Source organism: Spinacia oleracea, chromosome 3 (genome assembly GCF_020520425.1).
Source record: "Spinacia oleracea cultivar Varoflay chromosome 3, BTI_SOV_V1, whole genome shotgun sequence".
In the NCBI taxonomy this organism is placed as follows: Eukaryota; Viridiplantae; Streptophyta; class Magnoliopsida; order Caryophyllales; family Amaranthaceae; genus Spinacia; species Spinacia oleracea.
This window is the reverse complement of record NC_079489.1, coordinates 66,201,410-66,229,349: the sequence shown is the minus strand read 5'-3', so window position 1 is coordinate 66,229,349 and position 27,940 is coordinate 66,201,410. Positions and strand designations below refer to the sequence as shown.

The 27,940-nt window shown below is 38.7% G+C and overlaps 1 protein-coding gene and 1 long non-coding RNA gene across 4 annotated transcripts; both read right to left on the bottom strand.

Annotated features, from left to right (window-relative positions):
• Positions 1-4,378: 4,378 nt before the first annotated feature.
• LOC110783489 (general transcription and DNA repair factor IIH subunit TFB5) lies at positions 4,379-7,793 on the bottom strand. The gene is made up of 3 exons (XM_021987829.2): positions 7,560-7,793; positions 5,317-5,379; positions 4,379-4,816 (listed from the first exon to the last, which is right to left on the bottom strand). Exons 2-3 carry the CDS (start codon positions 5,349-5,351, stop codon positions 4,639-4,641), a joined length of 213 nt encoding a protein of 70 aa, XP_021843521.1. The 5' UTR covers positions 5,352-5,379; positions 7,560-7,793; the 3' UTR covers positions 4,379-4,638.
• A 7,652-nt stretch (positions 7,794-15,445) lies between these two features.
• On the bottom strand, positions 15,446-21,095 carry LOC130470371 (uncharacterized). 3 transcript variants are annotated; one of them, XR_008930578.1, is made up of 7 exons: positions 20,534-21,095; positions 20,294-20,415; positions 19,928-20,075; positions 19,659-19,835; positions 18,075-18,191; positions 16,843-17,264; positions 15,446-15,692 (listed from the first exon to the last, which is right to left on the bottom strand). It is a non-coding gene; the product is annotated as an uncharacterized lncRNA (long non-coding RNA). The 3 variants fall into 3 exon arrangements; XR_008930579.1 differs by having other exon boundaries at positions 16,843-16,945; positions 19,659-19,829; positions 20,534-21,093; XR_008930577.1 differs by having other exon boundaries at positions 16,843-16,945; positions 20,534-21,086.
• Positions 21,096-27,940: the final 6,845 nt, after the last annotated feature.

Here is a 27,940-nt window from a genome sequence, read left to right as displayed (position 1 = left end):
AGTATAATATATAGATGGAGTTCCACTTTCAATTCAGTTCCCTTTCACCTTGATATTCACATGTTTGTATTATCATTTCTCATTTCTTATCCCACTAAGGCCATGTTCTTATAAGCTTTATTTGGCAGAACCGAATGAGCCGAAGTGAAGTGAAAGGAAAAACATGAATAAAAAATAAAAAATAAAAAATTATTCTTACATGGACATGGTCCACAATAATATTTAACATATTAATAATAATAATAATAATAATAATAATAATAATAATAATAATAATAATTTTCTTTCAAAATTAGGCGATTAGGGCACGTTCATGTGCGTTTAGGATCCTTTCAACGTCGATCATCCGGAGGAACCGGCGTCGGCGTAGGCGGTCCCGTGTCAGGCGACGGTGGTCAAGTGTCAGGCGTGGCAATCTGACTGTGTTGCTCCCGGTTTCGTGCTCGACGGTTTTGATCAGGTTCGTTTGAAGGGTGCGGTTTTACTCTTCGATTGGTTTGCTCAGGTGGTGTACATTCGTCGAGTGGTTGCTTGTGGTTTCGGGCTGTGATTACAGGTGGTATCAGGTGTCTACCGGCGGTTTGCAGGAGGTTTTCGGTTGTGGTATCAGGTGTTTACAGGCGGTTTGCAGGGGGTTTTTCAGGAGGTTTCGGGCTGTGTTTGCAGGAGGTTTTTCAGGCGGTGCAGGCGGTTTTTCAAGCGGTGTTGTGTAGGTGGTGCAGGCGATTTCGTTTGTGACGTTCGTTTTCCGATGGTACAGCAGGCGGTTATTATTTGTGACGTTCGTTTTCAGGCAGTTTCAGTCTCCAGCAGTTTCAGTTAGTCGGATTGGCAGTGTTTGGTGCTAGAAGTGTTTGGCAGTGTTTGACTGTGTTTGAGGCCTTGTAGGTGTAGGTGTTTGGTCATTGTGTGGTGGTCAGTGTATGTTTCCGGCAGTTTGGCAGTTTCGGTGGGTTCCGTTTCAGATTCAGTGCGGTTGGAGTGCTTTGATATGGCGGCTTCCGTGGAGAAGTTTCATTGCCCTTTTGTGGGTCTTAGCGGGTGCCAGGATGGAGGTGGGCGTGGTTTGGTGAGGAGTTCTCTGATCACTCACTTACGGGATCGTCATTGTTGCTCTGGTGTGCGGGATGTAACCCGTCATTCCCTTACTACCAATTTGCAGGTTTTTTCTACGGCTGAGGTGACCTTTCGTCGTATGGGTATTTGGCTATGTGGAGATTGTTTCAAGACACATACTCAACGTACTAGGTGTCGACATGGCAGTGGTTCTAGTACTGTTTTTGTGGACCCACCTGATTCTGGGGATGGTATTTTTCGTTTTATTCTCTATGGTATTCAAAAACCGCAAGCTCCTGCTTCCGAGCTGTCTTCTTCTGATGCGCCTCGAGAACATCATTTTTCTTTTGATGTTGCTCTTCTAGACACTTTATTGTCTAAGCGATTGCGCTCTGTGAAATCCATCCCTCCCAGATGTCGTTTGGGTTTTTCGCGAGTTCTAAAAGGGGCGCTTGATAAGGTGATTTGTAGACCTGATGACATCGCTTGTTGGGTTCAGTTGCTTGTGTTACCTCTTTGTCTCCTCACGACTTTTTCACCGCGAAGTAATCGTGAGTGTTCCTCTGGTGTTCGGCGGCGACGACAGGAAGAGTGTATCACCTCTGCTATTCGTTCTTGGGGTGAGCCTGGTGGTTCCGAGCAACTAGTCATAGACACATTGGCTAGTGTGTCTCCATTGGATGTTGACGAAGACCATGATTTGGCGGAGCGTAATATTAAGCAATGCAAGAGAAAGATTTCTGATGGTCACTACACTGCTGCAGTTAGGGTTCTTTCTTCCTCGGGTCTTGCCCCTTACAATGATGCTACCCTTGCAGATTTGCGAGCAAAGCACCCTTCCGTTCCGGTCCCTACCTTACCGGATATCCCTGTTGATCATCACCTTACTGCTTCCTCCGCTGTTGTTTTGGAGCAGATTAAGGGCTTTCCGCGTGGTACTTCGTGCGGTAGGGATGGCTTGCGTGCCCAACACCTTTTGGATTGCTTGGGTGGTGCTGCTGTAGCTGTTTCTGATGAGTTGGTGGATGCTATCACTCAGGTAGTTAATCTCTTTCTTGCTGGAAAGTGCTCTGCTGTGCTTGAAGGATACATTGCTAGTGCTCCTCTTACGCCACTTGTTAAGCCTGGTGGGGGTATTCGGCCTATTGCTGTGGGCACTATTTGGAGGCGCCTTGTTTCTAAGGTCGGGGCTGCTTTGGTTGGTCCGCGTTTAGGAGCCTACTTTGGAGGTATTCAGTTTGGAGTTGGGGTTCCAACAGGTGGTGAGGCCATTCTCCATGCTGTCAATCGGTTGGTTGAGGCTCGTGGGGCCGATGTTGGCCTCTCTATGTTATTGGTGGATTTTCAGAATGCGTTCAATTTAGTTGATCGATCGGCTTTGTTGCGTGAGGTTCGGCTTCATTGTCCTGCTCTTTCGCGTTGGGTTGAATTCTGCTACTCTTCTCCAGCGCGGCTGTATTATGGGGAGCATACCTTGTGGTCTTGTCAGGGTGTGCAGCAAAGGGATCCTCTCGGCCCTTTGCTTTTTTCTTTGGTTCTACATCCATTGGTGTGTCGCATCAGAGACTCATTTGATCTATCTCTTCAGGCTTGGTACTTGGACGATGGCACTATCGTTGGTGACACTTTGGTGGTTGGACAGGTCTTGGAGTTGATTTTGGAGGAGGGTCCTCATTTAGGTCTCCATGTTAATGTTGAGAAGACGGAGGTTTTCTGGCCTTCGGAGGACCCACGCAGTCGTCTGGAGGGTGTCTTTCCTACGGATATTGCTCGTCCTGCGCTCGGTGTTAAGTTGCTTGGTGGCCCAGTCAGTACGGATTCTTCTTTTTGCAAGGAGTTGGTTTCGCAGCGTGTGTCGAAGACTGTTGTGTTGATGGATGCTGTAGCCAAGCTTAATGATCCCCAGTGTGAGTTGTTGCTTCTTCGTGCGTGTACTGGAGTTTCTAAACTCTACTTTGCTATGCGCACTTGTCCGCCTCATCTTTTCGAAGCGGCCCAATTATCTTTTGATGTGGCTCTGCGGGCTTCTTTAGAGCGCATCGTGACTGCTTCGGGACCTGGGTTCGGTGACTGGCAATGGCGCCTTGCCACCTTGCCTTATTCTTATGGAGGATTGGGTGTTTATTCAGCTGGTGATGTTCGGCATTATGCTTTTCTTGCATCCCGTTTGCAGTCTTCTGCTTTGCAGGATTCGCTTCTTCGGCTTTCAGGCGTTGATGGACCGGGACCGGCCTTTGATGATGCTCTTGGTCTTTTCAATAGGACCGTGGAGTCCGACCTTATGCGTAGCCCTAGTGAGATCGCTGCCCCCACACTCATGAAGAAATTGGCAGACATATATTTCACGAAGGTTACTGCTGATGCGGAATCCGCCTACTCCTTATCTTCACGTCTTGTTGCCCTATGGAAATCGCAGCAGGGGGATCACTCCTCGGCTTGGTTGCGGGCAGTCCCATCTCGGGTTTAGGCCAGACTATGAACGGTAAGACTTATCGTTCGGTTCTTTGCTATCGGTTGGGTATTCCGTTGTTCTCTGATTCGACGCCGTGTTCTGCTTGCTCTCGGGTTTTCGACGGGGACATTTATGGGGATCATGCCGTGTCTTGTGCTGGGATTGTGGGTATCAAACATCGACATAATGTTGTTCGTGATACCCTTTTGGATATTTGCTATCGGTCGGGGATTTCTGCTCGCAAGGAGGTTGATGTTGGGCTGACTAGTGAGAGTGATGGAGTTCTTCGTCCTGCAGATATTTTGCTTTACTCATGGGATGGCGGTCTAGATGTGTGTGTTGACTTGACTGGGTCTTCCCCTATGACGCAATCGGGGTTGTCAGGCTTCGTTCCGGGTCGGGTTGTGGCGGTTGCAGCGCAACAGAAGCAGGATAAGTATGCGGCACGTTGTAGGGCTTTGGGTTACGATTTCTTTCCTTTTTCCTTCTCTTCTTTTGGGGAATTAGAGAAAGGGGCTGTTTCTTTGCTGAAGCGGGTCCAGACGTACTCCAGGGCCCAGGACATTGGGGCGCGGGCAGCTGCCCACATTTTCAGCAGGATCGGGTTCGCCATAGCTAGAGGAGTAGGGGCCCAGATTGTATCTCGGCTCCCCTCCAACTTCTTGTAGTTCACTTGTTCTTTGTAGCTTGTTAAGCTTGTAACGTTTTGGTGTTTTCCTATAATAATAATAATAATAATAATAATAATAATAATAATAATAATAATAATAATAATACTAATAATAATAATAAAATAAGATCATTACAGAAAAAAAGGAACACAATAACTAAATAGAACTGAATTGAACTGAACTAAACTAAACTGCTGAGTTAAGTTAAACTGAATGAAAATGCAATTAAGTCCAAAAGAACAGGGTCTAAGTCATTCTTTTTCTCTCTTTTACATCATTAAAATAATAACTGACATGCTTGTAAATAAAATTTACTCCATATATTAACCCAATATTTCGTATAAAATTTCTGAAACAGAATACAATGCCTGAAAATAAAAACATACTACGTCGCATTAGCACTTGAGTAGAATTAAAAACAGAAATTCTCACAAAGGGTTAGAATAGCAACGAGTTGTATCAAGCAGGTTTTTCATAAGTATTTGCCTCTCTGAATTCAGCAATGGCGATCCTTATCATTTCAGTTGCATGAGGCTGCACAAACAGGTGAGTATCATCAAGGACATGTATTATGAATTTCTGGTTTGATGGCTTGGAATTGTTCATACTGATGATAAACTGCGCCATGGGTATGTCGCTAGAGGATGAAAACCCACCCGGAAAAGGTGAAAAAACAACAAAACTTAGAACTTCTGAGCAGTGAAAAGGCAATAGTTTTCCATGCATGGTAACTAATGATCACATGAATACCAATCAAAATCTAACATTCATCCATGTATATCAGACCGAGAAAACATCAGACACAAACCATATTAGACATATAAGAGAACAAACAATGCAACATCAACTTAAAAAAGAGAACAAATAATGCTGCAATCAGATCTCAGATACATTATTTCTTCGCCAATAGATGCAGAAAAAAATAACCAAAATAAAAACACGAGAGAGACTTTCTACTCCATGCATTTCTGGTGAAGTGGCGGACTGGTGGGTTAACAAGGAGAAGTGGCAGAAGAAAAACAAAAGAAAAGGGCATGAAAGTGATCTGGAGACCGAAAAGTGTTAGCAAAAAGCCAAAAGGCTAAATGCAATTTATGAAAAATATCATGATACATGAGCAAGTCATACTGTCATTACCACGAAATTAAGAGTCCTCTGGTCGCATTCACCATGACAAAGTAGCAACTCCACAAGCTTCACCTGAAGTAAAGACATGCAGATGGATAAATAGTAAGAAACAATCAACAGTCATATGACGACGTAGAAATCCAATAGCAAACAGACAATCAGACAACACATAAGTTAAGGATAACCTTTTTGATATGGCCCAAGGATTCTCATATAAAAAATGAGGAAAACAAGCAGAAATCTAATTACAGTTCTATTTTGTTCATACAAATTATTGGAGTTTTGAGTTCTGCAGGTTTTTCTTTTATCATTAATTTCAAAGAGACAAGTAACGCAACGGAGAGTTAACTAGCAGATTAAATCCATCAAATTGTTCATAAGCCCAACTTGTCCAACATCAAAGGCAAATTTGAGTTTGTACTTACCTGGTTGGCAGAAACTCCAATGAGTCTAATTAAATACTCATGCCATGAATGACCCTGAGTATGAGGATTATGACTATCGAAAAATTTCTACAAGACCAAGAACACTAGTTTGCGGCATTCTATGCAGAGAGAGCTGTGATTACAAGTAAAGAAAGGAGATTGAAGAGGAAACATAAAAAAAAAGCAAAGTGACAGTCAAAGCCTCAGAGGTTCTAATTTCGCCTAAAATTGTACGTTAAACGAGGTTCTCAACAAATAAGTCAACAGTAGTTGCCAAGTCTATTAGGCTACAACTCAGTCAGGGAACTTGGAATAGGAAAGGAACCAGAAATATAGTAACATCTTTTACTATAACACCTTACAGCTATAACTTCTACGGAATGCATCAGATGTTCAACTTTACATTCCCCAATACGGAATCAGTTATAGGTAAATGATCTCTACTCCAGGGGGTTCTCCTGTGCAATATATTATGTGTTGAATGGGTGGATTTTATTCTTTCATGTACCAATAAAAGATTACTGGTGGTACAAAGACAATTGGAGGTCCCAATACCACTGCCAACAGATGCAGTCCCTAGCTGCCGTAAAGAGCCCTATATCTCAATTAATCTCTCTCACACTTTAAGCCCAACACACAAACACGACAGTCTTCTAAAGAGGTGCTAAAGGAGGTGCGTGTAAAACCAACTCCTATATTTTAATCAGTTTGCTGTCGGTCTCATATCCAAAATAGATGTATCTAGCAGATAATTGAGGGCAGTGGTGTATCCAGGAATTTTAGGGTGTTGTGTCACCATCGATAACGCACCGTAATAATCAATATACATAAGTACGTAAAAAATAAAATTCGTCCCAAAAGTACATATTACAATCAAAGACCTACAAAATTATTACAATTGCTCTTACGTTTCATTCTGAAAATAAAGTCACAATTACAACAAGATTCACATTACAACATTAGTGATTCATGTTACACACTGATTGAGCGATTGTAACATATAATTAACTTGCTTAGTCAGAGTGATTGTACCATCTAATTAATTGCTTAGTCAAAACAAATCGATACACATACACTAAGATAAACAAAATCAAAAGAACAATCAAGCAATACTTAGTTAGTTACTCACTCTTACTCCTCACATTGTTAATTGCCTTTACAAAAGCAATTGAGCAACTAAACACATATGATATTGAATGATCAAACCAACTGATGCATTCACCCATTAATTAAAACAACAACCCACCAATCACAACAAGTCAACAACAACAAATAACAACTCATGAACAATAATCCCCATTCCCCTGTTAACAAATTAACAAATAACAACAGGAAATTGAAAAATAAAAACAAACTCATGAATACTTGATAGTCTATTCTTTAACTTTCTGTAATTTATGCTGATTCGTCCCAAGTCCGTTAAATGAAAGGGCCCTTCAAACTTCTAAGTGCACCAATTTTGTAGCTCAAAAGCAGAGTAGCAACTAATACTTGAGAACTGTAATAGTTGACAAATCACTATGTTTGACAGTTTGGCTTCTCCGTTATAAATCAACCTCCTAAAACAAAATTCCAGAAAAGCCTTGTCGGTTTTTTCCCGATGCTTCGATTGAAATCCTTTTTATATGATACAAATTGCAGTATAAGAAAAACCAATTCCACATACAATCATATATTGACTTATTCTGCCGAAGAATGTAAGCACTCATGAAGAAGAAATTGAATTATTAAAACATACTCATGAATTAAAACAGTTAAACTAAGCACACAATTAATCAAAAATTAATTTCAGATTCACAATTACTCAGTGAATGATGAGGGGCGGACCTTTCAGCTTCTCGTAGTGGGCGCGCGGCGCGATGACGGTGGGGCCGTGGGGGACCTGTGGCCTGTGGGACGGCCGCCGGTGTCGCCTGTCGGTGAGGGAAGAGCGCTGGGCGAATGGGCGGCGCTGTGGTAGGATGGGGAGGAGAGAAATAGCTTTTCGGAAACAGGTCCGATGTGAATGACCAGGTTACGTTTTGGCCGAATTTTTTTTATTTTTGTTACAAATATATTGCATGGATGTCCATTTGACATCTTATACTACGGATGCCCATCGAAAAGAGCTATGAGTTTTGTTACTCCTCTGGTCCTAAATAATTGTCACTTTTCCTTTTATGGCAAAGGCGTTGTGGAAAACGTCTATATGCCACGTAGTACTCTTCCCTTAAATCAATACAATGAGGTTTGAACTCTAGACCTCATGTATGAATGATAATTCTCATTACCATCTTAACCAACCACCACTTGTGGTTTATTTCTTCACATTAATTTATAAATAAATGTTAACATGAAGTCTAAACCAACTAAATTTTTATTTGATTTTTTATTTTCTATGGTATATTTTAAAAAAAATAAAAATAAAGAATTAGGACAACTATGAAGAAACATGATGTCATGAATCTCATAAGCATCAACTACAGAAATACCTTGCATGGCTGCTTATATCTAATTTGGTGTTATTAATTTGAAGCACTTAGTCCCATTAGAAAACAAATTATACAAATTGTAAGATGATCTAATAGAAAAATTATTTGGCATGATAAATGACGCGGTGTCTGTTTAGTTGACAAACTTAATTGGTGTCTTTCACTATGCATTTCGTCAAATATTTAGCTCAAAAAGATCTAAATTTTAACTATTCAATGTAGCGATCGGGGCATCGCCCGAGCTACACACTAGTTTAAAAACAGATTTTTTTATTTTTTAAATGGGGAAGTCAGAGTTGGGGAGTTGTGTTTTTGTGGAAATCTGAAATGGTCCCCCAAGAATCCCCCCCCCCAACCCACCCATCCATATTCACTCGTCTCTCTCTCTCTCATTCATTTCTTCAACTGCATTCTCTGAAATTTCTGCTCTGTTTCTCTCGTTTCTCTCTTTCTCTCTCTAGAATTTGAAACGCTCTCTTTATTTTCGAAGGTTTTTGAGATTAAACCCTAGAAAATTCTTTTGTGAGCTAAAGTCCCCTTTGATTTTGTGTTTTTTTTGCTGAGATTTTTGTGAGATCTCTTGCATGTTCGTTTTTGGGTAAAAAAAATTGGGTTTTTTCGAGTTTTTTTGGTTGATCTGGGTTTCTAGGTTGAAGATCTTGAAGATCGGTGTTTTTTGAGTGATTTAGGGTTTCTGGGTTTATTGGGTTTTTGATCTTGTTTTCTCGTTGATCTTGGGTTTATTTGATCTTGTTTTTTAGTTGATCTTGAGTTTTATTGGCTGATCTGAATTTTTCGGGTTGATCTGGGTATTCGTGGTGTTCTGGGTTTTTGTTTGGTCTCGATTTGTGGTTGATCTTGGGGTTTTTGTGTGATCTCGTATTTTCTGGGTTTGTTGGTTGTGTTTGTGGGAAACCTGGTTGATCTAGGGTTTTCTGGGTTTGTTCGGTGTTCTTTTGAGGGTGATCTTGGTTTTTTGGGTGATTGGTTTTCTGGGTGATTGTTTTTTCTGGTTTGATGGATTCTAATAAAACAGAGAGTTTTCATGGCTTTTCGTCTTCTGATGATAACAAAGGCAAGACGAAAACGTTCGAGCATGAGTGCACCGATTCTCACTATGATCTTGGTGAGTATTGTGAAGGCGAGCACAGCTACAGCCGTGAATATCTTCGGTATTTACGGCGGAGATACGATTCTTTCTATGCTTCTCCTTCTACCGGCTCTGAAAAAACGGTGGAGGGAAAAGCTCCGCCGCCGCCGCCTCCGTCCCCTGGTGGTGGATGTAAATCTCTGATTCCGGACGATGAGGTTGATCAGCCACCACCAAAGTGAAGGAAATAATGCCCTTGGTCCAAGTATGCATTCAATGTTAAGTCTAATAAATGCGGTTCAGTATTAATTAACAAGTTAATAATTCAGTGAGATCAAGTGAGCTGAATGCCTAGCTAGAGGCCGCTTCAGTTCAAGTGGAATTAATGATATTAATCCACGGCTTACTCTTGACTGAACCCGTAGGGTCACACAAATAGTACGTAAACGGATCAAGTATTTAATGGCATTAAATACTCTATCTATGGATATTCGGAATCGACGGATCTTGGTTTCAGTGGGAGCTGAGATCGTCACAAGCAAGAAATGAATACTCCGGAAACGATGATATTGCCGGAAACGGAAATATGGATCGTATCGGAAATATAAATATTATCCAAGTCGTAGATGTTGCCGGAAACGGAAACATGGTACGTATCGGAAAATATTATCGGAAATGGAAATATTTTCGGAATCAGAAATATTGCCGGAAACGGAAATATTGTCAGAATCGGAAATATTATCGGAATCGGAAAATAATTCTGGAAACGGAAATATTAAATATTTGTTCGAAACGGAATTTAATTCCGGAATCGGAAATATTAAATATTGTTCGTATCGGAAATGAATTCCGAAATCGGGAATTTAATCGGAAGCGTATCGTACGAATTAGCATCGGACGAGGCTCGCTAGACGAAGGCCCAGCACGAAGCCAGGCCATCGCCCAGCAAGCCACGCGCATCACCAACACACGCCAAAGCCTCGACCAGGCCCAGCGCAAGCCAGGCCCAGCCGAAGCCATGGGCGCGCGCGGACAGCAGCATGGGCCGAGCGCTGTGCGCTCAGCGTGGGCCGCAAGGCCTGCGCGGGTGTACGGTGCTCGTGCGATGCTCGTGTGCGAATCCTAAAGCTATCGGGATTCGATAAAAGATTAAATCCTAAACCTATTAGATAAAGATTATTTAAATAGAGTCCTAGCAGGATTCTAATTAAATTAATTAGTATCCTAATAGGATTCCAGTTCCTTTTCCATACCTCTATAAATAAGTGCCTAGGGTCATTATTTACAGATACGATTGAAGTATTCTAAAGGGTAAGTTTTGAAAGAAAAATTCATCCATACACTTGCACTAACCTAGCCGAAAATCTATACTACTTTAAGGGCGATTCTAGTTGGTCAAACTTGAGGCGGATCCGGACGTACTGTGGACTATCTACGGAGGGACGACATTTGGAGTCCTAAAGACTTGTTCTTGTTCGGTTCGGGCGCAGCTAGGGAAGGCACGCTACAAAGTGTATGCATCTATACTATGCTAAATGATTATGTGTAAATAATATGCTTTCCTGGCTTTATGGTTTTTCCGCATGATTTATGTATTGTCATATGTATCATAACCTAACACAAAGTCCTCTGGTGGTGGTTCTGAAACCCTAGTTTCTGGGCAACCACCGCAAGCAGTGGTGGTGAACGATGGTCCTGATGACGTTGATTAAAAATTTGAGGGTGCATGTTCGTGGTCCTAAGTTTGTGGGTGTTGCATGTCTACGAAGGGGAGTTTTCTCTTCTTCCCCCTCTCTCTCTCTCTATTTCTGGCTTTCCCTTTAGAATGCATGTTTAGCTGTTGTTGAAATGTAGGCCAACAAGTGTGATCTCTTGCTGGCAGGGATGGATTTGTTGTTTGTTGAAGGAGATTAGTTGTTGCATGTGGAGTTTGGAGGGTTTATTCAAGATTTATTCCCCTGTTTTTGTTCATGAAATATGCCCCTTTTTGATTCATGATTATATGTCCCTGTTTTGATTCATGATTATATTCCCCTGTTATTAATCAAAATCATTTGCCCCTATTTTGATTAATGGATTGATGTGTTATGATGATATGTCCCCTTTGAATTGCCATGTTTGGTAGTGAAAAAATTGAATTTTTTTTTATGTTATTGATCATACATGATAAAATTGACGAAGTTGATCAAACTTGATAAAATTGATGAGTCTTTTTACTTGATGCAATTGCCATGTTTAAAAAGGATAACATTTGTCCCTTTGTTTGGTGATCATATGTCCCCATTTGATGATCCCATGTGTGGTGTTCATGAGTTATGTTGTCCCTGATGTGTTCATATGTCCCTGTGTTTTTGACCCTCCTTCCTAAATAAGTGTCACAATATGCCCCTGATGTGTTGGTTTGTGATGAGTCTTCAATGTGTCCATGTTGTGCTGGTCTGTGATGAGTCTTTCAATTTGCTGAGAACTATCCATGTATAATAAACCACAGTGCGCCATTAGCATCCAGTCATTGGCTGTTTGAGGCTTTTGTGTGCTAATGGTTTATTTACATGGTGTGCTTCGATGAAGCTTGGGGACATCTGAGATCAAAGTATCATGATTTGTTTTGGCTTTCCGATCTTTTGCTAGTTTTCATGTGTTAGGACACGAATAGTTTCCTTCACATATAAACTAGCATTAGATCGGGAAGGCAATTCATGTCTTGTTTTATACACTTCCTCTTAACTTATGAACTTGTTTTGGCCTTTCTATCTTTTGCCAATTTTCATGTATTAAGAAACGAATAATTCATTAAATAGAGAGAGCAATTCATTTCTTGTTAGTGGAGTTGTTAAATGTCCCTTTAAGAACCTTTGTTGTGTGTGATCAGTGATGAGTCTTTCATACGCTGAGAAATAAATCCATTAAACTATTACCACTCGTGCTGCCACTAGTATCAATTTTGATGTTTTTTAGGCGCTAAGTGTTTGTAGTTTGGATTTATTTCTATGATGCTCGGGGACATTCTGAAATCAATATTGTCATGATTTGTTTTGGATTTTCGATCTTTTGCTAGTTTTCATGTGTTAGGACACGAATAGTTTCCTTCGCATATAAACTAGCATTAGATCGGGAAGGCAATTCATGTCTTGTTAGTGGAGTTGTTAAATGTCCTTTTAAGTCCCGTTGTGTGATCAATGATGAGTCTTTCATACGCTGAGAAATAAATCCAATAAACTACAACCACTCGTGCTGCCACTAGTATCAATTTTGATGCTTTTTCGGCGCTAAGTGTTTGTAGTTTGGATTTATTTCTATGATGCTTGGGGACATTCTGAGATCAATATTGTCATGATTTGTTTAGTTGAGTCTATATGATATTGTCATATTTGATGTGTGATGAGGCTATAAATGATTACATTGTTGATTTCCTAAAATTTCATTCATTCAAGTTTTCAAAAGGTTACATTTCTTACAAAATGTTTTGCATACATGTATTGATTACAATCAAGGTTCCAAAAAGTGACTACTTGGCCCAAAATAATACATGTCCCCAAAACAAACAAGTGTTGTACCCTCGTATCATCCCAAAATCCTTAGTCCCCTAGATGGTTTGGTTGGGTCTTGTATGTCTTCCCATCCTTCCCATTATGCACTTGATCTGTTTCCTTGTATACTTGAGCTTTCTGGTATGTCTTCCATTGCTTGCCTTGCTCTATTTTGTTGTGCATTAGAGCTTTCTGGTATGTCTTCCATTGCTTGCCTTGCTCTGTTTTGTTGTGCATTAGCCCTTGCTGCCTCGATTGTGTCTGTTTGTGCATTTGGAATTTGTGGCATGACTTGTGCATTATCCCTTGCTGCCTCGTTTTCTGTACCATATAATAAGTCCCAACCTTCATGTACTGCCCACATTGGTGCAATGACTTGAATTAGAAGTCTTCCTTGACTAAAAAGTCTTGCCTTGTTCACATGTGGTAAATCATAATCATTGGAACCCTTTGCCTTTAACATCTCATTCATAACATATTGATATGATAACCACACATTCCCAAGTGTTCTTGCTTCTAATTCATAGTATGCTTGATTCACCGCATCAATCATATCATCAACATCCTTAGGCATTTTTTTGTGCATCAAAGATTGAATACTTCTGAAAAAATCCAAGTCTAGAATGTTTATGTCGGGGCTGTTTGGAGTCTCCTTGTTTTGTCATCCAATTGCCATATTTACCAATATGCAATCATTGCTTGAATTATAGACTTGAAGCATTACGATTTTGCATGAGGTTTCAACACAATCCACATGGTGAATTTGCTTGTAACCTTTAGCAACTAATCTAGCTTTGTGTGTGAACACAATTTCATGTTTGATGGTTTTTATCCTTAAAACAAACTTGCAACCAATAGGTGTGAAACTATTCTTGTAAATCAACAAAATTTCAATTTTGTCATCAAAACATTGAGTATGTTTTATGGCCTCTAACCATTTAAAACATTTGAGTCTATATATGGCCTCTAACCATTTTAGGGAATCTAGGTTTCGTCATAGCTTTCTTACAGGTCACAAACTCATTAATCTACATGATAATAGTTTGACTGCAAGTTGTAGGTTTCTTCACTATCTAATAGAAGAATTGCATAGTTTCAGTGACCTGAACTCCATGTTTCTTCACTATCTAATAGAAGAATCTCATAGTTTCAGTGATTTGAACTCTATGCCTACTTGGGTATAGAACATCAAACAATAGAATATCAATAGCCACTTGAAAGTCCTTTGAATATTCTGTTCTCCTTGAAGAACTTGTAAAGTCTTCTAAGAGATGTCTATTCTTTAAAGCCACTTCTAAAGTCTTCAAAGAATAAGTTCGGATTTTCTGAAGCACTTCAAAAAGCCTCCGGAATGTCCGTTTATGTTTGTTGTTCGCCTCGAAGACTTTCGAGGTCTATTTTCTCCCACTTGTAATTTTGGAAACGAATCTCCAAAAGGACATCATTTCGAACAAACAAACATTATGTTCTCAAAAATTCGTGGTAGAAACAATACCCTTGTGTCTCATTTGAATAAATCACAATGAAACATATATCTATATTTGGGCCTTAGTTTGTCGAATGACAAACACTAAGCTCCCACTGAGTTTTGCAACTCTCTAGATATATTTTATGAAAAGTTATTCTGAAATTACTTTTCAATAGCTTTGACGAATTTGGTTTAGTTTGGTGGTAGTTGAGCATTTTGTTTTAGAAATTATAGGAAAAAGTCTTTATGATTCTTCATTAATCGAATCAAGTACTAATTGACTTCGATTATTCCAACTAAGATATGCCATATCTTATGGACCTAGATTGTGAAATTACAACACACAATCATTGATGATCATATTTGGTCTCAAGTAATCATCAACATGATCTAACCTAGATCTTTATGATTTCTTGCCAAGTGGATTTTATACTTCTGAATCTTTGAACTAGCCAAACAGATTCAACTTATATCACATTTGAGTAAATAAACCTATATTCACTCAAATCCATATAAAGTCATAAAATCTTTCTTTAGCTTTGAACTCTATTGTCTAGGCGTTCTAACAATAGTTCATATCTTTTGTTACTTTCAACAAGTAAGACTAGTCGTCTTAAATTGATCTAGAAATCAATGAACTTTCAAAAGTCACTAGTAGAAAAAACCCTTATTGCAGCGGGCTTTTAGACCCCTGTTGCAGCGTACATCGTATGCTGCAACTGGGGGGCCTGCAACAAATCTGAACTTGTTGCAGCGTACAATGTTCGCTGCAAAAAGTGATTTGTTGCAGCGGGCTTTTAGATGTACGCTGCAACAAGTGCCAAAAAATTGGCAAAATTTTGGACTTGTTGCAGCGTACATATATATGTACGCTGCAAAAGACTCAACTTTTTGCAGCGTACATTTATTTGTACGCTGCAACAAGTCTGAATTACTTAATTTTTTGCAGCGTACATTTATTTGTACGCTGCAACAAGTCTGAATTTTTGCGAAATTTTTTTCCCTTGTTGCAGCGTACAACATATATGTACGCTGCAAAAAAGCACTTTTGGCGGGAAAATTCTAATTTTGTTTAGGGATACCTAGAGTGCCTTGCACCAAATATAGAAACCTGTCAAAACAATAATAGAATAACGCAACCTGTATAACAAATATAAAAACAACAACTGGAGTTTTGTATACTATATATCCCAAAACCAAAGTGCACATATTACATTTAAATATATGTTCCAATTTCAACATAAACATACATTTTAATATAAAATTTATTCTATAACAACTAAACCAACTCGATCAAGCGCGCTAAAGCCAATAATAAATACTTGTTGGTAAAAAACTTAGCCCATTGCTCACAAACCACATCAAATTCCTCGCATAAGGCGCAATCCTCGGAGTGTAGACCTTTACAAAAACAGAAATTTAAATTAAACATTAGATTAAATACAAATTAAATATCACATTTTAACATTCAAGAAACTAATGACAATGTCCTAATAGTCTAAAATGAGTCCTTAGGTTCTTTAGTTCAAAGTTGGGAGCGAAAATGTCATTTTAGCCTAAATATGACCTATAACGACCCAATGAGCCTATAGGTGCATAAATAGATTGGAACGAGTCTTAGATCGTTAAAATTATGCATATTAAACATGTATTAAGTTTAAAATGAGTGCTTAGGTTCTTTATTTTAAAGTTAGGAGCGAAAATGCCTCATTTTAGCCTAAATATGACCTATAACTATCAAACAAGCATTAAATGGGTATAAGTAGATTAGAATAAGTCTTAGAAACTTAAAACTAAGCATATTTATCATATAATAAGTTTAAAATGAGTCATTAGGTTCTTAAGTTCAAAGTTGGGAGCGAAAATGCCATTTTAGCCTAAATATGACCTATAACGACACAATGAGCCTTAAATGTGCATAAATGGATTGGAATGAGTCCTAGAAAGGTAAAAATAAGCATATAAAACATTTAGTAAGTTTAAAATGAGTCCTTAGGTTCTTTGGTTCATAGTTGGGAGCGAAAATGTCATTTTAGCCTAAATATGACCTATAACGACACAATGAGCCTTAAATGTGCATAAATGGATTGGAATGAGTCCTAGAAAGTTAAAAATAAGCATATAAAACATTTAGTAAGTTTAAAATGAGTCCTTAGGTTCTTTGGTTCATAGTTGGGAGCGAAAATGTCATTTTAGCTTAAATATGACCTATAACGACACAATGAGCCTTAAATGTGTATAAATGGATTGGAATTAGTCCTAGAAAGTTAAAACTAAGCATATAAAATATTTAGTAAGTTTAAAATGAGTCCTTAGGTTCTTTAGTTCATAGTTGGGAGCGAAAATGTCACTTTAGCCTAAATATGACCTACATGTGGTTTTTCGTTAGAACTCTTAGTTAAAGGTATTGTTAAAGGGTGATATGCTGAAGTCTAAATGTAAGGTGGCTTCTTATTTTGGGATAGACTAATAAGAAATGCCATCTCTATTTAGGAACGAAGAAAGTAAAAAATAATTGTTTTATGTAGTACTCCTGTAATCGTACTAATACCTTATGATTCGTGACCTGTTGCGGGAGTAATAACTCGATCACTGCCACATTCTGATTCATGCCCAACAAATTTTGGTTATTATTCATGGTACCTAGGGAGTTCCTGAATCAAGTAAAACATACAAAATGTGGCGGTTAGAACATTCACACAAGTGCAGCAACCAGAAACAAAAAAAACAATAATCAAGCAGCAGCAACAACAATAATCAAGCATCAGCAACAACAATAATCAAGCTACATCAACAACATAAATCAAGCAGCAGCAACAACAATAATCCAGCAGCAGCAACATTGCACTAGTGCAGCAGCAACAGCGTAACAACAGATCAATCAGCAGCAACATTGCACTAGTGCAGCAGCAGCGTAGCAGAAGATCAGTCAGTAGGAGCAGATCAGTCAGCAACAGGGCTGAGTAAAGAAAACTGCATACCAAAAATATTATCCAGGTAAATATCCTCACGCAGGAGAAGCAGATAATTCGTTTCAATAAGGGAAATCTTCTGAAAAACTGGAATTTCGCTAATGAAAGGGACCATATGAACCATTACAACTGTTTCCAGGCGATCAGGTAGACTATACCCGGCACCAAGCATATTTTCATTCATCTTACGGATAAGGCACAGTAAGATGTAATGTAACCACTTGTATCCAACAATGGACACTGAAATTGCAAACTCACCACGGGTGGATTGATATGTACTTTTGCAATCACCACTCCAAATTCTAAAAAAAAAAAAAAATTACCACGAAGGCCCAAACTATAGTTCAAACATGCTAGCAAGGAATCAAAGTAAATTTTGCCTCCCCATTTTCTATATAATATACCCTGCATAATTCACTGCAAACAAAAAATAAAGGGACTATATGTTGGGTTCATTGGTTATGATAGCAGTTGTGATCTAGTAGTAACAATCGTGATTGAAGATTGCAGTTGAAAATGGATTCATGCATTGACTTAGGATCATGAATCATCATTTCAGGGGCAAGAATAAGCAAGCTAATAACACAATAGCTTGCTTATTATTGCCATCTTAGTTTGAAGTTCTTGAATCTGCTCTTTTAGTCCTAATTCTCACCTAAAAACAAACATAACATCAACTTAGGGCAGAGCTTTCCAGATTAGGACGTGACCTCAAATGTAATAATTGCATAAGTATTTTTACAGTTAACATATGACCAACCACCTCCCCAAAATAGTAGTAGACTCTGGCAGGTGAATATGATGATGTTACCTTCAGCTTTCCAAGCATCATTGTTACTGCACTGTATAGCACAAGACAGACTGCTAAAAAGAATATGAGAAAGTGTAGCAGAAGAGCAGCATCAACTGTAATCAGTGGCACGTGATCCTGTTAGCAGAAACGAAAAGAGTAGTGTTACAGAACTACCAAATGATAGGAACATATATGTGACTATTACGATAATCAATCAAGGAACATCATAGGTTGATGCTGCATGACAATCAATGATGGTCAGAAGTTCGGCAACATGTAAGACTTGCAACATTGGTAACAAGCAATGCCATCTCGCCTCACTCACCGAAAGATACCCACATGTTTGCAAGAATCAAGGTAATTTATAAAATTTCCAACACTATTTAAGATGATTCCACAAGTATCATAGATCCATAGTGTCATTAAGGCAATTAAGAATCCATACCAAAATTATAAATTTAAAAATACAGATTTAATCCATAAACGTCCTTAGGTCAGCATTTGGCTGTGGTCTAGATTGACGTTTGATAATTCTACACCAAACTCCCTTGGTTCAGAAACAATAATCAAATAGCACTAGAATAATTTATGTTCTTTTGTAAATGAAGAGAGGAATTGGCACCGCTACTTAGACTTAGTGTCTAATACTGGGTAGGGTATGAGAATGATCCAACTACTATAAAGTGCCTTTAAATATTACATTAGGCACAATGTAAAATTAAGCTGAGCGATAAAACATTGAACAAACTATACACCTTATTTAAATTAAGTACTTGGAAAGTGGAATCCGACCAATACAAACAAACAGCAAAGCAGATTTTCAAAAATTGTAACCTTTCAATTGATTCACTCCAATATAATACTTCTATAAGATATTAAGATCTCATAATTAAATCATGCAGTATAAAAAAGGTTAGTCAACTACACCTTAATCCAGATTAAAAATTGCTCTTTAGTCTCTACTCCCTAGGATATTAACCGACAAAAATAGTTATCCAAACAAATGCAACCTACACAGTTGCAACATGCCACTCCAATTACCAATAATCGCAAATTCACCATAACTATAATCTATACATCTAAGAAAAACCATAATGACCTTTAATATAACCCTGATATCAATCTCTTTCCTTAAGAAAGTTAAGCAATCAACTTTGAAAAGCAAGACTAATAGTCTTAATTTTGGGTTTTCTTTTACTTACGCGCATTGCAGACCATTTCTTGATCGAAATAAACCTACTGTCATCATTGGTAACTAATCGCCCACCAAATAGCTACCAAATGCCTAATGTTTCAAATTTTCTGATTGAATTGAATCTGGACATCTCTGTCCTAATTAAATCAGCGGCTTTTTTGCAAAATATGGAACAAAAACCAAGCAAAATTGTAAAATTGATTCCATGCGATTATCATACTTTTGATTCAATTTATGAAGTTAAACAAATTAAATTGCAGAATTGATATACCGCAAGATTAAATTTCAATATTAGCGTTTGATTGAAGCAAATAATATAAAATATTTGAGAAAAGGGAAGAAAACAGAAGCAGCGGGAGGGTTGAGGGAGGAGAAAGGGAATGAGAGAGATTAAGAAACGGGAATACCTCACCGGAGAAGTCGACGACGATTGCCAATGAATTTGCCGTTCTCTAGAAAGACGATGCTAAAATGCAGGTTTCTTTGAAGACCTAGCATCAAGAAAATTACCATAAGGTAAACCCAATAATTCCGACCCCGCAACAAGCCCGAATTACAGTGAAAAACGTCTCCACTCCCTGCAACTGAAAGTTAGCCAGGTTAGATATAAAGAATATAATGTACGCATAATTGAATCAAGAATGAATACAGCAAAGAGGAAAGTTTAATAACTCACTTCACCAGCACTTTTAAGCTCCTCTTCTGAACAACAGCTCCAAAGTGGATGCGCCCTGAATGCGACTTCCATATTGGCAAAGAATTTCTGAACTGCGGCACTATCCTTTTTTGGATCAGGAGGATTGTTTGGGAAGGAGACAATGAAACTGCCAGAAGCAGAAATACCACTTTAAGCTTAAATTTCAAATTAAAACCATCAATTGTGCATCATTATGAAAACTGAATTGCAATAGTTTTCCAATTAAACTCATAAACTAATTTGTCAACTTAAAAAGCACTCAAAATTAACAACAACTAACATAGGTAGCAAAAACTTCTTTAAATTAGTATCAGGAGAGAGAGGAAGAAGAATGGAGTGTCGTACCTTGGGCTAGAAACGAGCAGCAACAATGGAGGAGAGGGAAGGGGAGAGCAAGACCATAATTAGCATTCACAACAACGAACAAGGAGGCGGCGGCGACGACAGAGCGCCGTCGCACCCAACAACTAGAAGGGGCGGCGCAAGCAATGGGGAAAAGAAAATTGAAATCGATTAGTTAGGGTTTTGGGATTTTAAATCACGAACTTATTAAATCAATTGAAGGAGAAATTGAAATCAACTTACCAATTAGTGATGGATTGCAAATGATGTTGTGTTGGTGGCCACCATTATTGGCGGCGACAAACAGAGGAAAGGCGAGCACGGAGGCGGGACAACACCATCAACCACAACAACGCAATAACCATCGCAACCACCACACCAGCAGCGGCGACATGAAGGAGGTGGTGGCCGGCGATGCAGAGGAACGAAGAGAAAGAGTGTTCGAAGTGAGGAGAGGAGAACGGGACGCGAACAACGAGAACTGAAATTTTGAGATGCGTCTTAGGTTTTTTTTTAAGGGACGACGCAGGGAAAGGTAAGGGAAGAAGAGGGAGTTGAGCGCGAGAAATGAAAATTTGTATTCTGAATCACTTAGGGAGCAATTTTTTACCCGGCTATTGCAGGGGGCTTTTAAATTGTACGCTGCAACAAAAAGTTATAGCAGGGGGCTTTTAAAATGTACGCTGCAATAAACTTTTTTGCAGGGAACAATTAAATTGTACGCTGCAACAACCCTTTAAATGGTTTGACCCGCGTTGACCGATTGGTTGTTGAAGCGTATTAATACATGTACGCTGCAACAAGGGGGGTGCAATAGGGGTTTTTTCTACTAGTGAGTCCACCAAAATAGAGCTTTTGAATGTTAACTTGTTGATATGGTCTAAGCAACAATGCCAAAGATTTAGTGGAACTCAAATCAAGGGGTTGATTTGAACCTAGTAAAGTTCTTTAAAGAGTTGTTTGTTTTAATCAAGCATATTGACTCAACCTGTAATTGACCATTTCATTCAAATAAACAAACAAACATTGTTTTTGTTTTCCTTGAATGTGAGTCTTTCTGTGTTTGAAAACAGAAATTTAGGTATGTTGATCATGGAACAAAATAGCCATTAAGTTCCAGCCTTTGAAAGGACTTAAAACAAACTAGATGACCCTACAACTAATGTAGCATTACCATGCTTCATTTCCCACTTGTAGGCCATTAGTGTAGCCTAGCTTCCATTGTTTGAGTTATTACCGAAGTAAGAACCTCAAGCGGTATATGATACCAAGGAAGTTTGATTGCTAGGTCACTTCTCTTTAAACATAAACTTACAGGTAGAAACGGAATTGTAAATTCCTTTCATTTGTTCCTTGTTTTCCTATTTCTCGTACTCTTTCTTATAGTCTTAAGAATTGAATTCTCTAGTGTTGACTTTTATACTTTGTTAGACATGTCCAATGTCATTCCAACAAGGTTCTTACCATTTTAATTTATGTTGAATATTTTGTTTCAACTAGATGATCTTACCAGAAGCTTCTAAAATTCTCTAAGCATCGATCTATTCGAATGTCTAGGGACTAAACTCATTCGAGAATTAAATGGACAAAGATGTTTAGGTTGTTAACCATTGGTAAAGCTGAGCGTTTAAGCTCAATGCTTTATGATCTCAAAACTACAGTGTATTTTGAATTCACAAGCACCAATTGGTTTGCCATTCGATTTTGATACTCGTAAACAACCATAAAAGTCGCTATAAGAAACGTACATTTTAAATTGCTCATTTTCTCTCATTTCCGTGAATCGTTCTTGAATTCACTACCAATCGAGGAAATTTACTGTTACCTTTCTAAAAGGATTTATTGCAGTGCAAGATATTTAATTATAAACAATAATTAAAACATACATTGAAGCATGCAAAGTCTAAACATTTATCATGAATAATAACTTGAAAATTAAAGCAATCATGCAATTTAAACAAGTCATTAGCATTTTATTCGAGTTTATTGTTCCGGCAGGTGTGAATAAAATGATTCCAAGATCCTAAAATCATTGAAAAACTAAGCACAGTTTGTCGACTTAATCCTAAAACATCTTAGGTAAGCAAAAGCCTTTTGCTAATAGTCTAGAAACTATTCTTGGTTGATAGGTACGTCTAAGAACTTATTAGGTAAACCTATCGATTTTGCCACGACATAAAAGGACTCCTTACTTATATCGTTGAGTTTCACCAAAACTAACATGTACTCACAATTATTTGTGTACCTTGCCCCTTTAGGACCAATAAGTAACACCTCGCTGAGCGAAATCTATTACTAGATTGATGTAAAGGATATCCAAGCAAGTGTATATTTTGGCATGGCACCTTTTAACTCAATTTTTAAGTTTGGAACTTAAGGCTCTTACTATGTTGGTTAGATTTTAAGTGAACTAAAATCCTTAATCATGCAACATAATCAAGCTTTGATCTCATGCATATTTAAGACATATTTAAAAGCAATAAATAACTTAAAACATGCATAAGATAAATGTGATCTAGTATGGCCCGACTTCATCTTGAAGCTTTAACTTCAAAGTCCGTCTTGAAAATCTCCGTGGGAGGCACCATTTTCTTCAAATAGGATAAGCTATAATTAAAACTAATTACAACTATTTGATGGTACGCGGACCATATTTGAATTGAAAAACAACTTTGGTACTTTAGACCAATTACATTCAAATTAATGGTACGCAGACCATATTTTCTATCCTATTTGGGCCATACTAGTCACTTCATAACCTGCAAAACAGTACATATACAATATATACCATTCACCCATTCATTATCATGAATGGCCCACATAGCTGGTTAGTAAAACACATTATGCATCACATAAACATTTGCAGCAATTAATCAAGGGCACCAATAATCTACAAATTATTCAGTCCTTATTAATTCTAATCAAGTTGTTTTAACCTTAAGGATTTGTAGACCTAATCAAGAGTTTATGACTAAAAAGTGCTCCCACTTAAACCGATAAATTCATATGCTTTACTAATTTTAAACATAAAAATGTATTTCTAGTCTAATCGGAAACATACAAATTTAATTAAAATTTAAAGCTCATATAAATTTATAATTGAATCCATAAATTTAATTTAATTTCAGTCGTATTTAAATTAATTCATGATTTTAATTTTAGTAAAATAATTAGAATAAATAAAATTTATTATAATTACAATATTCAAAATTAAAATCCAAGAAAATAATTTAAATTATTAATTTTAAAATTAAATAAAATTACGTAAACTGAAAATCTCAAAACGATCTAATCGCAACGCAACAACCCCACGCAACGCACGCCCATGGGCCACACGCACACAGCCATCGCTGGCCATGTGCGCGCAGCCCATGCGCTGCGTCGCATCGCTGCTGCTCCCCATCGCAAGGCATCAATCGAACACGCGAGCCAGTGCTCGCTGCGCGCGCCAGTGCTCGACGCAACAAGCATGCTGCCGCAGCCCATCGCTGGGCGCAGCGCTCGTCGCACGTCGCAACAAGCACGCTGCACACCATCGCTGGGCGCAGCGCTCGTCGCACGTCGCAACAAGCACGCTGCACGCCATCGCTGGGCGCAGCGCTCGTCGCACGCACATATGCGCTTGATGCGCGCGAGGCTCCGTGCGCTTGCGCGAGGCAGTGCGCGCTGTGGCGCAGCACGCTTGCTGCCCACACGCGACTGCTCGCTCCTTGCTCTCTCCCTTGCCAATGCGCCCATTGCTCACAGCCCACGACACAAGGCAGGGCTGCTGCCTTGTGCTCGTGCACCATGCCCTTGCTCGCTGCATTCGTACCGCATGGGCGACGAGCTCCCTTGCTCGTCGTCGCATGCCCGCACTATACAACACCCCTTAAGGGTAACACGTAGCGTCCATTGCTTTGTGCGTGCAAGTTATATGAGCGAATCGCATAAAAAATTAAAAATTTATATTCAAAATTAATGACAAATTAATAAATAATATTAATTTCATAATTTTAGGGCAAAAAATCGAAAATTTATTATTTAATTGATTTCTGATTAACATGGATTCAAGTCTAGGTCATAAAAATTTAAAATTTAACATAAATTTACAATTTTTATGGTGGTTTTTAATCATAGGTATCTAATTAAATTATAACTAATTATGAAAATCAAATTAATTCTAAATTATTCCAATTTTCAACAAATTAATCATAATTACAAATTAGATTGCATAAGTAACAAGGCTAGGAATTCAAACTTGTTAAACATATACAGTAGGTCAATCAAAAATTCAAGATTTATCAACAAGAATCGCAAATATTTAATTTAACATCTTAAATTTACGAAATTTTGCATTCGAAAATCTAAAACCTCCGAAAAGTCATAGTTAGGCTTCGAATTTGAGAATTCTGGGTTCGGCCGAAAAATACTTATTTTTGTCAAAATTTTAGAATGTCTTTTACATTCGGAATTGACACAAAAATCACTCGATTTGGATGAGTAACGAAGAAACTGCCGAAAAACTGCGTACGTATAATTAAATAAACGCAATTTGCAATTAATTAACAATTACGAAAATTAATCACCCCTTTTTAATTCTTGCAAATTTGTAATATTTAACCATGTTTATGCAATTTAGATTATGAAAATAATAAGAGGCTCGTGATACCACTGTTAGGTTATGATACATATGACAATACATAAATCATGCGGAAAAACCATAAAGCCAGGAAAGCATATTATTTACACATAATCATTTAGCATATTATAGATGCATACACTTTGTAGCGTGCCTTCCCTAGCTGCGCCCGAACCGAACAAGAACAAGTCTTTAGGACTCCAAATGTCATCCCTCCGTAGATAGTCCACAGTACGTCCAGATCCGCCTCAAGTTAGACCAACTAGAATCGCCCTTAAGGTGCTTAGGATTTTCGGCTCTTATTGCAAGTGTATGGCTGATTTATATTTCAAAACTTACCCTTTGAATACTTCAATCGTGCCCATAAATTGTGACCCTAGGCACTTATTTATAGGAGTATGGAAAAGGAATTGTAATCCTACTAGGATGTGGATTTGTTAATTAGAACTTTATTAGGTCTCTAAATAACAAAGCAAATCTAATAGGATTAGGATTTTAATCTTCGCATGAATCCTAATAGGATTAGGATTTTCCGCACACGCATCGTACAAGCCGTGCACCCGCGCAGGCCTTGCGGCCCACGACAGGCGCACAACCCATGTGCGGTGCTGCGCGCGCGCGCGCCCTTGGCTGGGCCTGGCCTTGCGCTGGGCCTGGTCGAGGCGTGCGTTGCTGCGTGCGGCTCGCTGAGCGATGGCCTGGCTTCGTGCTGGGCCTTCGTCTAGCGGGCCTCGTCCGATGCTAATTCGTACGATACGCTTCCGATTAAATTCCCGATTCCGGAATTCATTTTCGATACGAACAATATTTAATATTTCCGATTCCGGAATTAATTTCCGTTTCGAACAAATATTTAATATTTCCGTTTCCGGAATTATTTTCCGATTCCGATAATATTTCCGATTCTGACAATATTTCCGTTTCTGGGAATATTTCCGATTCCGGCAATATTTCCATTTCCGATAATATTTTCCGATACGTACCATGTTTCCGTTTCCGGCAACATCTACGATTTGGATAATATTTATATTTCCGATACGATCCATATTTCCGTTTCCGGCAATATCATCGTTTCCGGAGTATTCATTTCTTGCTTGTGACGATCTCAGCTCCCACTGAAACCAAGATCCGTCGATTCTGAATATCCATAGATAGAGTATTTAATGCCACTAAATACTTGATCCGTTTACGTACTATTTGTGTGACCCTACGGGTTCAGTCAAGAGTAAGCTGTGAATTAATATCATTAATTCCACTTGAACTGAAGCGGCCTCTAGCTAGGCATTCAGCTCACTTGATCTCACTGAATTTATTAACTTGTTAATTAATACTGAACCGCATTTATTAGACTTAACATAGAATGCATACTTGGACCAAGGGCATTATTTCCTTCAGTTATGTTTCTTGAACTATGTGGACATGGCAATGTCGTAATCATTTGCATAGATACTTACTTTGGGAAGACTAGTATCGGACAGACCTATGAAACTTTACTGTAAGAGATGAAAATCTGTCATAAGTAAATTTCACTAAAATTATTAGACACTAAATCCTCAATACCTGAGTGATTTGAGATTACTTGTTTGAGAACTGGTTACTTTGACGTTGACCAACCGTCGCACCGTAAAAGGAGGCTATAAAGGCAACGCTCAGGTAATCACCTATCAAACGAAGTCTAATCTCAAGATCGCAAGATTGGGATTGTCCTCCCATAAATCGGGATGAGATGCTTAAAAGTTGTACAAGGCCACTCGGAGATCTAGAAACTGTGAAATGCATGGCCGTGCTCGGATGAATCATAGGCTATGATTATCTGTTTATTTGATCAGTTGAACTCTGAAACCGAGAAACACCTCTGGACATAATAAGGATGACAACTCTTACCTTATGTTCAAAAGCAAGCATCGAGTGACAAAGGAATTTGGAAATGCACACTTGTCCCTAAGGACAAGTGGGAGACTGAAGGAAATAATTCCCTTGGTCCAAGTATGCATTCAATGTTAAGTCTAATAAATGCGGTTCAGTATTAATTAACAAGTTAATAATTCAGTGAGATCAAGTGAGCTGAATGCCTAGCTAGAGGCCGCTTCACTTCAAGTGGAATTAATGATATTAATCCACAGCTTACTCTTGACTGAACCCGTAGGGTCACACAAATAGTACGTAAACGGATCAAGTATTTAATGGCATTAAATACTCTATCTATGGATATTCGGAATCGACGGATCTTGGTTTCAGTGGGAGCTGAGATCGTCACAAGCAAGAAATGAATACTCCGGAAACGATGATATTGCCGGAAACGGAAATATGGATCGTATCGAAAATATAAATATTATCCAAGTCGTAGATGTTGCCGGAAACGGAAACATGGTACGTATCGGAAAATATTATCGTAAATGGAAATATTGCCGGAATCGGAAATATTGCCGGAAACGGAAATATTGTCAGAATCGGAAATATTATCGGAATCGGAAAATAATTCCGGAAACGGAAATATTAAATATTTGTTTGGAATTTAATTCCGGAATCGGAAATATTAAATATTGTTCGTATCGGAAATGAATTCCGAAATCGGGAATTTAATCGGAAGCGTATCGTACGAATTAGCATCGGACGAGGCTCGCTAGACGAAGGCCCAGCACGAAGCCAGGCCATCGCCCAGCAAGCCACGCGCATCACCAACACACGCCAAAGCCTCGACCAGGCCCAGCGCAAGCCAGGCCCAGCCGAAGCCATGGGCGCGCGCGGACAGCAGCATGGGCCGAGCATTGTGCGCTCAGCGTGGGCCGCAAGGCCTGCGCAGGTGTACGGTGCTCGTGTGATGCTCGTGTGCGAATCCTAAAGCTATCGGGATTCGATAAAAGATTAAATCCTAAACCTATTAGATAAAAATTATTTAAATAGAGTCCTAGCAGGATTCTAATTAAATTAATTAGTATCCTAATAGGATTCCAGTTCCTTTTCCATACCTCTATAAATAAGTGCCTAGGGTCATTATTTACAGATACGATTGAAGTATTCTAAAGGGT

Bases quoted from the DNA above. Each gene is read 5' to 3' on its own strand.
- LOC110783489 (XM_021987829.2), bottom strand. From the start codon at position 5,351: ATGGTGAATGCGACCAGAGGACTCTTAATTTCGTG. The intron at 4,817-5,316 runs GTAATGACAGTA...TTCATCCTCTAG, and splicing joins AGAGGACTCTTAATTTCGTG to CGACATACCCATGGCGCAGT.